Source organism: Antechinus flavipes, chromosome 1 (assembly GCF_016432865.1).
Source record: "Antechinus flavipes isolate AdamAnt ecotype Samford, QLD, Australia chromosome 1, AdamAnt_v2, whole genome shotgun sequence".
Taxonomy (NCBI): Eukaryota; Metazoa; Chordata; class Mammalia; order Dasyuromorphia; family Dasyuridae; genus Antechinus; species Antechinus flavipes.
Window position 1 is genome coordinate 658,800,187 of NC_067398.1, and position 12,098 is coordinate 658,812,284.

The 12,098-nt window shown below is 33.9% G+C and overlaps 1 protein-coding gene across 9 annotated transcripts in view; it reads left to right on the forward strand.

Moving 5' to 3' along the window:
• The window catches only part of RANBP3 (RAN binding protein 3), an 85,989-nt gene that overhangs the window by 48,151 nt on the left and 25,740 nt on the right, over positions 1 to 12,098 (forward strand). For 8 of the 9 annotated variants that reach the window (XM_051971781.1, XM_051971782.1, XM_051971779.1 and 5 more), the window contains 3 exons: positions 4,973 to 5,065; positions 8,590 to 8,702; positions 10,550 to 10,669. In XM_051971781.1, coding sequence (XP_051827741.1) covers positions 4,973 to 5,065; positions 8,590 to 8,702; positions 10,550 to 10,669 — 326 coding nt within the window. The remainder of the gene's footprint in view (positions 1 to 4,972; positions 5,066 to 8,589; positions 8,703 to 10,549; positions 10,670 to 12,098) is intronic. The other variant, XM_051971785.1, reaches the window with a different exon arrangement.

Below are 12,098 nucleotides of genomic sequence, written 5' to 3' on the forward strand. Positions count from 1 at the left end.
AAAGGTAAGTGATAATTTTTCAGGACCTTCCTCCACAGAGAAGTTGCTTTTAAAAAAGAAAAAACAAACAAACAGGAAATGTCCTCCGCTTTTTAAATCATCCTTATTTGAGAATGACATACTGGAAAAGTTGTTTTGAAGAAAAGAAGTTGCATAAAATATAGGCACAAAACAAGATAAGAGATAATGCTGTAGATTGACCTAGCTTTCCATTCTACTCCAAGAGAGGTAGAACAACATTTTCATTAAGGTCAGAATGGGGTGAGATTGGGAAAGGGAGTTGTGGTCCAAAATACATTTAATATTCCCTCTTTAAAGGACAATGATGCTGGAAAACAAAATATTAATTTTTAGCATTTGTCACTTATGCACTGTTCTTTTAAGTTTCCCTTCACTACCTCCATGTGGCATTGAGATTTTAAAGGCTGTACAAGTAAAGGCTCTGATGGTCCTGAAAGCCAGGGAAGATTTTAGTCAGGTCCAGATGTGTTCTGCCAAAAGACTAATGGAGATGCTGCTTGGCAATGATTTATTTTTTTATTTGTTTGCTTTTTTTTTTTTTTTTTTTGACACCTCCTCAAGAGGTGGGGGGAATATTATATGTGACAGTGTCTGGGCCATATATATTAATGAAATTTTGGGACCTTGATAAATTGTATCTAAATTGCCAACACCTTTTAAAAAAGATGGAATAACTAGGAACCCAAGAATTGCATAGAAAAGTAGATGCATCCCTGTGTTGCCTCTTGTAGCTGTAGATTGGGAAGCAGTGAATAGATTTTAATTCTATCTCACTTGTCCACTGAAGCTCCCTAGCCTTTGAAACTCACTAGTGCATAAAAAATTTGCACCCATTTAGTTGCTTGAAATGATAGATTAAGTTTCTTTTTTTAATATTTTAATTTTTAATACACATTGTTTTATGAATCATGTTGAGAGAAAAATCAGAGCAAAAGGGAAAAATCATAAGAGAGATTAAAAAAAAAGTGAACATGTGTTCATTCACATTCAGTCCTCAGTTCTCTTTCTGCATGCAGCTGGCATGGAAATCCATGTCCAAAATCTATTGGGATTGCTTTGGATCATTGAACTGTTGAGAAGAACCAAGTCTTTCATAGTTGATAGTTGGATTTTCTTGCTGTTATTATGTACAATGTATTCCTGGTTCTACTTGTTTTGCTCGGCAGATAGATTAAATTTCCTAGTAGTTCTTAAGGTCTTATGACTAAAGTTTAAAACTACATTAAGACTTTTGGGTTACCTTATATAAGAAAGTAAAGATAAGATTTTGATGCTTCTAAATAGGAATGGATAAGGAACGCATGTGGGACAAATGTGATACATTGGTTTTATTCCATCTAAACAAGAACAATTGACCTGAACAACTTTATTTTTTTTTGGTTAGAGGTAAAGAGAATTATATAGTTTATGAAGCTGAATCTCCACTTTTATTCATTTAAATCTTTTCATAACCTGATCCCTTCTTGTATTTTATTTCTTTCCATACAGTCTATGATTCAGCTGCATTGGTTCATTAGCTATTCAGATGTCTCCCATGCTGTATGTACCTTTCCATCTTTAGGTCTTCTCCATTCTTCCTCTTCCCACCTTACTGATATTCCTCCTTCGTTTTCTTTGCTTCCTTCAAGATTCATCTTACATCTCACTTTCTGAAGATCTTTCCTGTTCCCCTATCAGTACTAGGACTGCTGTAACTAATATAAAGACAAAATAATGATTTTTGTGACTGGGTATATAGGAATCAAGTAATAATGCCATTACTAATGACACATTTTGAGAATCTTTTTTTTCCATGAGTGCAAATTACTTTTTATTTCTGGACTAGAACATGGATTTGAGAACTGTGCCTTGATTTACTTAGAGTGGTGTTTCTTTCCATGAATATCTACCACATATATAAGTTTTAGGAGTAATATTTTTCTTAAAAAGAATGAATTCATCTTTATCACGAGGAAAAGTGACATTTTTTTCTTTTGGTTCAAAGCACCCTTTCACAATTCTTTGTCACAAGAAAACCAGTATATTTTACCTAAATGTACCCTATGCTTTGCCTTTATAGAATCATGATTTTTCAAAGTTTTCTTTGTAACAAATTATTTTTTGTAAAGTTGATTACTCTTGTTAACAACTTGAAAAACTTCATATAGCTATTCAGTCATATTTCTAAATAAATGCAATTGCCCATGAAGCACACAGTGTGTGTGTCAAGTTTTCATCAGGGTTCACATTTTTAACTAGTATTTTAGATCTGCATTTTATTTTGAAATCATTTAATCTCTGCTTGTACAATATAATTCTCTTACATGATATTATTTACATTTAAAATTTCTTTCAGCTGTACTGAATTTTTTGTTGACATAGCATTGTGATGAGATTTGTAAAGAAACAAATCTAACAATTTTAGTGTGATCATTTAAATGAGTATTTTCAGCTATATTTATTACTCATTTATATATGTGTGTGTTACATCAATAGCTACAAATTCTAATCAACCTTTCTTCCATCAAATGAGACTTTGATACTCGGCAGTTCTGTAAGCAAATGATTTTGGTATCATTTGTTATCATTTTGATACCATAAACTTTTTTTAAAGTTTGTTATTGTTTTAAAAGCATGTTATTTTTTCCCTTGAAAAATTCTTTTGCTTTTCTCAATATTTACTCTTTCCAGGTTTTGGGTTTTTGTTTTGGGGGTAGGTTTTTTTTTTGTTTGTTTGTTTTTTTGAGTTTTAATTTTATGCTGTCAAGAAAAACATTTGTACAAAAAAAGTACAAGTTTTTCTATTAATAGTAGGACTTGTGAATCCCATTGATGAATATAGTGGATCATGTCTAGATTTGAGGTTTTTTACTTTGTGTTTCTATATTTCCATTATTTAAACTATTTCTCTTTGTACTTATTTCAGCTATTCAGTGAATTTGTTTTTCAAATGTTTTATGTCTCACAACTGAATATTGTTTAACATTTTAAAAAATTTGAGTTAATAAAAACATTTAAAACAGTTTCATTCTAATTGTTCGTTTTAAATGATCTAATTTATTATACTTATGAAAATTAAGTTGAGAAATATGACTCAGTCTACAAGCACTTGTTAAGCAATTACCATATGCCAACTACTGTGTAATAATTATTCTGGTTCTTTTAAGTTCCCTACAAAGTTTGTTCAACTTTTAGTTCATAAATGTAGCAATGCTTATTAAGAACTGCCAATTGATGTGAAATGCTGACTCAAATTTGACTTCATTTATGCATATCATATTAAATTGTTATACAGTTATTCTTCGTTTAGTTGGCTTTGCTTTGAACTTTGTTTTTATTGGGATCAAAAATTAATACATGGATGTTGTACTCAAAAATATCCAGCAATTTTAGGCATTATTTTGTGGCCCCTATATATACCTCCACTTCTATTCCTCCTTTACCCCTGTTCCCATTCATTCAGAGTCTGGAGAACTTTGTCCACATATTATTACTTAGATTCATTATCTTGATATGACCTATTCCCCTTCAAGGTCTCACATAGTGGTATGTAGGTGACTTGAAGATTATGAAAGTCATTCCAGCAGAGCTTTTAGCTCTAGGAGATTGGAAGACTATGGATGGACTAATTACCATCACTTCTACTCAGTCTACCCAGGTGTAAAAAGAATCATTAAAGAAAGGTTGATTCTTGATGGGTGAATTTTTTTTTTCCCCTTTTAGCAACTGATAGAGTTGTCTATTAAGGTGTGAAAAAGTTATTATCTGTGTTGGTAGAAGAAGCCCCAATAGTCCTTTGAAGGATTAAAGTTAGGGTGTTCTGAAAAGTAAATTTTAAAAAGTTGAAAACTATTATACTAGAGATTAGTAGATCTGGATTGATGGGCTTAGAGATGAGAAGAACCTTAAAGATTATGTAGTCCAGCTATCTAAATTTTTATAGATTGAGAAACTAAGGCCTAGTGAGAGGAAATGATTTGCCCAAAGTCATAAAAGTAATAAGTACAGTACTAGGATTTGAACAGAGATTCTCAGACTCTAAATTTAGCTTGGCATTGGGGGGGGAGGGTTGTAGTTTTGTTTTAACATTGCCTCTTTAACACTCTTCCCCCCCCCCCCCCCCAGCAGCTTTTCCAAAAACCATATATTTTTTTAAACAAGTTGTTTTATTTCGATAGAGATCAGTTTCTTCATCTATGTTATGAGCTGAGAATTAAATTAGATGGTTTTTGGCTTTCCATGAATCTTTAAAGTGCAGTCAAATTAATTTAGGTAGTTTTGACTTTTTTTTTTTTTTTTTTTTAGAGTTTGTTGTTTGGAGTTATTTTCTTTTTTTATAAAAGCTTTTTATTAACAAAGCATATGCATGGATAATTTTTCCAACATTGACCCTTGCATAACCTTTTGTTGCAAATTTTCCCCTTCTTTCCCCCACCCCTTCTCCTATCTGGCAATAGTCTAATACATGTTAAATATGTTGAAATACATGTTAGATCCAGTATGTATGTACATATTTATACACTTATCTTGTTGCACAAGAAAAATCAGATCAAGAAGAAAGAAAAAGAAAAACTGAGAAAGAAAACAAAATACAACCAATTAATAATAGAGAGAGTAAGAATGCTATGTTGTGTTCCATCCACACTCTGTTCCCATAGTTCTCTTTCTGGGTATAGATGGTTTGAGTTACTTTCTTAATAGTTCATTTAATACCTTGGCTGTCCTTATCGGAATCTTTTGTGACTAGTTTAATTTCAAGCAAGACTAGATAAATTAGATGGGAAATTTGTTTCCTTGTGCTTGAAAAACATTAAAACAAAAAGTGAGAAATTAGCTGAGATCAGTGGAAAGGAAGATTGTGACTCATCTCCCAAATGTAGAATCCATCAAATATTATTGGAACTCTTGGACGTTGAGATGGTGAAGTTTGCATTTGTAATCTTGAATCCTGGAAGTTTGCTTCTGTTTTTAGGTCTACCAAGCCAGAAACCTAAGGAACAGCAGCGAAGTGTGCTACGCCCAGCAGTATTACAAGCTCCCCAGCCAAAGGCACTTACGCAAACAGGTCAGTATTTTGGCCTAGATTGTATTATATAAAGTAGTTTTAAATATAATTGAAACTGCAAGGCAATGTCTTTATGGGCTTTTTCATGTAGCCATTTTTATTTAGTCTTAGATCTTTTCTAAATCAGTGTTTTTTTTTTTTTTTAAATCATTTTTCTTTCTCTCGTGTGCTCTCTTTTTTTTCCCCCGACGGCAATTGGGGTTAAGTGACTTGCCCAGGGTCACATACCTAGAAAGTGTGAAGTGTCTGAGGTCAGAGTTGAACTCTGCTTTTCCTGACTTCAGGGCTTATACTCTTATCTACTGCACCACATAACTGCCCCCTCTAAATCAGTTCTAAAGTAATTTTTAACCATGATTTTTGTTTCTATATCTCCTATAATATAGAATAAATTAGAGAAAACATTGTGGTTATATCATAACCAACCAAAACATTGGAAAAATAGTATATACAATGTATCACATTCAAGGACCCCTTACCTCTAAAGAAAGGTAATGGAACAAATGCTTTCTTATATCATTTGTTTGGGACTAAACTTGATCATTATAATTTCGCAGCACTCAATTTTGATTATTGCTTTCATTTACATGATAGACTGTTTACATTTCCTATGATTGAGATAAAATCTCAATTGTTTTGATTTTCATTTTTTTACATATTGTGGAATTCTCTTGTGTGTAATTTTAATAGTTTGCATTTTTTTCATTAAGAGCTATTTGTTCATCTCCCTTAATCACTTATTGGGCATATAATGCCTCATATAATGTCTCATCTCTGTCTTAGACATCTGACTTTTAGGAAGAATCAGAAATAATTTAACTCTGGAACTTAGTATTTGACAAATTGCAAAACAAAGAGTGGGAAGAGCTCTGATTTAAAAAACAAAAACCAAAAACTAATTGCTAGAGAAACAGTCTAGTAGAAATAATATTTAAAGTAGCATTTTGTGTGCCACATACTGTAGTAAACTAAAAAAACAGATGTAATATTATTATTAAAAAAACATACCATTAAGATATTAGAAAATTAGAGACACCCCTGCCTTCAAGGACCTTACATTTTAATAAAGGGGAGATAGATAGGTAAATACAGAGTTAGCAGAAGATGATCTTAAAGAGAAGAAACTAGTGAGAGGAGAGGGAAGGATAAGGCAGAAAAGTCTCCCTTCAGTGATTTGGATTAGAGGTGAGTCTTAGGCAGAAACAATGTATTCCAGGCATGGCAAATAGCTAAGGAGAAGGTGTGTGGAGTCTGAAATTGGAATTGGAGTATCATGTGTGAGAATCAGCAGGAAGACAAGTGTTACTAGATCATGAAGTACATTGTAGAGAGTAAAGTACAAAATTACTGAAAAGATAAGAAGGGGCAAGATTATGAAAGGATTTTTTTAAAATTGGGGTTAAGTAATTTGCCTAGGGTCACACAGATAGGCAGTGTTAAGTATTATGAGGTCAGATTTGAACTCAGTTTCTCCTAATTTCAGGTGTGGTGCTCTATCCACTGTGCCAGGAAATTTTTTTTTTTTAGAGGTAACTGGTGGCTCAGTGGATAGAGAGCTGACCTTGGATTCAGGAAGAACTGAGTTCAAAAGTGACCTCAAACACTTGACTCTGTGATTTTGGACATGTTACTCAATCCAATTTGCCTCAGTGTCCTCAACTGTAAAATCGGGATAATAAAATTCCTATTTTCCAGAGTTATTGTGAGGATCAGATAAAATAATGTTTGTAAAACCCATATTAGCAAAATGCCTGGTATTATGTAAAGCCTTCTTACCTTTTTCCCTTAAAAGCCATAGCATTTTATACATATATATTTATAACTGGAATTAATAGAGTTACCAGTGGAGTTTTTTGAGTTTATAGAGGTTATGATCATATCTTCTCTTTGGGAAAATCACTTTGGAAACAGAGTAGAGGGTAGATAGAAAGAGAAGAGATTTGGGGTGGGAAGACCAGAAGCCATGTAATAGTTGTTGAGAAAAGTATCCTATAGTTGTGTCTGTGTGGTACATCTGCAAAAAAAATAATAATAATAATTTTGACAACTCAATGAATACACGAAGTAAGTGCAAGACTGGCATTGAGGATAAAATCAAGGTTTCCTACCTGAGAATATGATGATACCTTTGACAATAATGGAGAAGTTCAGAGTAAAGAGAGTTTGTGAAGAAATAATAATGAATTCAGTTTTGGACAAGGTGAATTTGAAATTACGTGAAATGGAAAAGCTTTTGCACAAATAAAATTCTTGCAATGAGGATAAAGCAGCGAAACAATTGAAAAACTTTTACATTACATATCTCTCAAAGTGGTTTTATCTAAGAATTATAGTCCACTCACAGAAAACCAAAAGCTATTTCTCAATAGAGATGTAAATAGTTCTCAAAATTATTGCAGTGTATTAGCAACCACATGGGAAAATGCTCCAAATGACTGAGAAATAATTTTTTTAATCTGAAATTTTATCTCATAGCCTACAAATTGACAAACATGAGAAAAAGTAGTTATCGTTAAATTTGTGTCTGACTCTTTGTGACCCAATTTGGGATTTTCTGGTAAAGGTATTGAAGTAATTTGCCATATCCTTTTCCAGATCATTATACAGAAGATGAACTGAGGCAAACAGGATTTGTCCTCAGTGACTTACCCAGGATGACACAGCTGGTCAATGTCTGAGGCCAGATTTGAACTCAATAAGAGGAGTCTTCCTGATATTAGAACCTGTACTCTATCCACTGAATCACCTAATTGCCCTGATCTTGATCTGTTCTCAAGATCTGTTGTTTTTCTTACAAGATGCTTCACATTCTTTTCTATTTTTTCATTTTTTATATTGTGTTTTGTTATTTTTTGGTCTCTTAGAGCTTCACTGACTTCTTTTTCAAAGAATCATCATCACATATTATTCAACATAGAATTTTGTGTTTTGAAGTTCTAGCAAGGACAGATTAAGTGGTCTGCATGATGTCTAGTGGTATATGTACTTTCGTCCTTTTCTTCTCTATTTCTCCTCCCTCTTTTCCCTTTTCCTTAACATTCCATTGGGTGTTTCTAATAATCAGGAATATTATTGGTAGTTTTAGAGTAAATAGCTTATTACTGCTTTTTTCTTTTGGAACCTTGGCACATGGCTTTTTGATTCACTCATTCCCATTTCACATGACCTTTAGCATTTATCTGTTAGCAAATCTGAGGATAAAGAATGTGAAAACTTAGTGAGTTTTGCCTTTAAATGGCATTTTTACACAGTGTATGCAAACTTTTAATTGATGTAATTTTGCAGGGTTTGATTTCTGGTTTCTAAGAATAATTTGAATGTAACATTGAGATTGTTTTTTCCTCCCAAGAAGGACAAAGTTATCATAAGAAGATATAGATTTGTGTTCTTCAGTATTTAGAAGTTAAAAATACGCCTTAAATGAAGAGAGACTTAACTTTCTCTGCAATTTTTAATATTAACTAGAAAAATTGGTTGTAGATAAAAATTATTCTAATCCTTTGGGTGTTCCCTTCTTTTTGCAGTTCCTAACAGTGGCACTAATGGTGTTAATGTACCTTCAGAATGTCTAGGAGCAGCTACATCTGAATCAATAAATAATAGTGCATTGAGGAATCCTTCTGAGTCTGCTGACAAGGTAAGCTGGCTTTGTTTCTTACAGCCCAGGTAGGAGAAGAGAAGAGATTTTCTGAACAATTGTTGATTCCATAAAATATTAGGGAGTTTTAGTATTTTCAAACTCTGGTCGGTTTTAAGAGTTTTCATGTTCTGAATTAATCAGTCGTCTGTGAAAAGTGGTCATGACAGCATTAATCTCTGTAAAACTTAAAATGTTTCTTTTTTTTTCCTTCGTTCATAGAGGGTCACATAGGGTTAGGGACAAGCAAAGTGGGAACAAGGATATTGAAATTTAGCTTCAAAGGCCCTGATGGTGCTCTAGGGCTCCTTGTAATCGCCACATCATTCAGAAACAAATGCCTAGAGGACCTTGTCATTTGCAGTTAATTCTCTGTAACTGTTGCTGCCTATGTTTAGACTAACAAAATCTAATAGTCTGCAATGTACCAATGCAACATTTAAGACTTAATACCTCTATGAAATGTGTTTCCCTTTTTCTGTCCTTAGTTTAAAAAGTAGTATACATCATTTTTCTTCCATTGGATGTGCTTTCCATTAAATTCTAAAAAGTAATTCTAAAGTTTAATTTATTATTAGCTACATAGGTGATACAATGTTAAAAGTTTGGGCCCAAAGATTAGAAAGAATTTTTGACAAGCAGCACTTTTCTTTCCACTATATTTAGTTGTTTCTATTTTGTTGCCACTAGTGTGTGTCTGCATGCACATACATGTAATGTAAGGAGAGTGGCCTTTATGTTCCTAAACTGAGATTCTGCAGAACAAAGTAGGAACCATTAAAACCCAAGGATGAAAAAGGTGGAATACTATTGGTATATAGAGATCATAGAGTAGCAAATAGCCTAAAATTTCAGGCCCATCGCCACTTGTTCATGTTAAGATGGGAAATTTAAAGCTGCAGCTTGGCATATCCTTCTTAAAATTGGAATTTCTGAGTTAACCATTCCCATGATTTAAATCCAAAATATTGAAGCCAGCTTATAAGTTTGCATCTTAATTTCAAGTAAGGGTTTCTTGTTTGTCATAAGTATCAGTAAAAATCAGACAACATCAGTCTATTTTGCTATTCCTTTTAATGAAATCACTGAGCTGTAGTTTCAGAGATTACAGGGACCTCATGGAAGAACTTTTGGTCCGTCTCTTATACTTGAACAGCAGTCACCCCTGTGAAAAAATCATCCACCCTGTATTCCCACCCTCCAGTGAGGGAGCTTTATTGCCTACAAAAGTATTCTCTTCTTGGGGGAGTTACTGAGTTTTGCCTTAGATGGAACCTAAATTTACTTCTTTGGAACTTCCATTGAGTATTCTTAGTTTTGCCTTTTGAGATCAAGTAAAACAAGCCTAAATTGCCTTCAATATTACAGTGTTTCAGATACTTAAGTGCTAATTATAGCCCCTCATGTCTTCTCTTCTCCAGGTTAAACAGTTTCTATTCATTAGGCCATTCATTATTTGTGATGGACTTCCATCTCCTAATTGTTGTTGATCCCTTTCTTCTGGAAATGTTCCAGTTCATCCAAGTCCTTCCTAAAATGTGTTACCTATAATTAAACATTCCAAAGGTGTTTTGACCAGGGCAGACAAGTACAGTCGGGGTATTCTTCCTTGCTCTGAATACAGTGGCTTTTGGTGATTCTAAAATGTTAACTTTTTGGGACTTTTCAGGGACTCGCTGAACTATTTCTCCTAACCCATTGAGATGCTGCTTCATGGCCCTTTGAAGCTGGGCTGTGACTACAGCTGACCCACATGCCCGCATGATCAAAAGAAGTGCAATTTAAATGAGATAGTGTTAAATGGCTAATCTCGTTCATCTCTGCTAAATGTCACTTCCTTTTTTTAGGAGAAAGAGCCCCAGAAAAATGAGTCTAGCAATACTTCCGAGGATGAGACCTGTGAGAGAAAAAAGCAAATTGCACAGCAAGCATTTGTATTTGGGCAAAACTTGAGGGACAGAGTTAAGGTATCTAACCAGAGCAACGGCACTTGCATGATGTGATGAAGTACTGAGATTATTCCTCTACTCAAAGTTCAACAACAGGGGAGATAGTTGTTTATCATGAATTTCTTTTAAGCCCTATCTTCTCATTCAGGTGATCATGGGAATCATATTATGCACAGTCCATTCCTTTGCTTACATCTTGGGTATTAAGATCTGAGCTCTGGGAACAGACTTTGTTATTCATATTAGGTCTCTGTTTCTTTCCACAATGTGTTTTATTGTTTTGCCAAGGGTACAACAAACCTTTACTTTTAGCTCCTGAGAGTTCACTTGACTCGGTATCCTCTAGGAGACATATGCCAAAGTGAGCTTAGTGGTTTTGAAGTACTTTGTCCTAATAAACCTGTCTAGGGAGACACAAACTTTGTTTTTATTATCATGGCCAGCTTCTAATAAAATGAGGTAGGTGGGGGTTAGGAGCTAGAAAGTGGAGTCTTGATGTCTAGATAAGAGGAATGCTGACATTGCTTTCTTCTCACTTAGACAGACAAGGAATTTCCTTCCCAAGGTTTTGTTTGATATAGTTGGAACATTTTAGTCATAGGGGAAATTGTGAGAAGACAATATAATGTAGACTATGTCAAAATGTTGTAATCCTTCTCTATTAATGGAAAAATGAATTCTATGGATTTGCTGACAATTTGTGGGCCAAAGAAGTATTTTCTCAAAAGCCCAGGAGTCAAAACAATGGTGATGGCAGGTTAGATGTTTGAAGAATTGGCACCATTGGTTATTACTTTCATTCTATGCCATTTGTGACTTTGAGATTACATGTACTTGTTGCCATAGCTTCAAGTTAAGATAATTGATTCTTCTTGGGCTATTCTTGGCACAAAGACAGATGGATTTGGAGAACAGGGTGTTAGTAGAAGCTACTGGTGGTGATTGTACAAGTATCGTCTGGGTTAATAGAAAGATTTCTGAATTGAAAATAAGAAGAAAGTTTTGAACCTGTCTTTCCCACTGTTAGCGGAACATTTTGAGGGGGAGGAGCCCTAGTTACACCATCAATTCAGGAGAGTTGTAAGATTGCATTGGGATTAAAAAAGAAACTAAAAAGTAAACATGGATGAGGTATTTTTAGCTCCCTGAAGACAAATTTTGTTAATAAAGGTCACTGCTGTCATCTCATTTTTGTTATTATGAAAGTTGGAAATGAAATCTAGATCCCAGTTTAATTGTAACTTTTTGCAAGCTCAGATCTTTTGAGGTTTTATACCTCCCACACTTTTTCACATTTTTTTATTTAAGGAAGAAAAGATATATGGAATAGAAATGTCCCCCCTTCCCTCCTCCTCATCCCAGTGACTAAAGTAAGAGATTTACTTCCCAGGGTTCATATAATAATTGTGGGCCAAAGAATGTAGGGATTTGGGTTGGACTTTTTTTT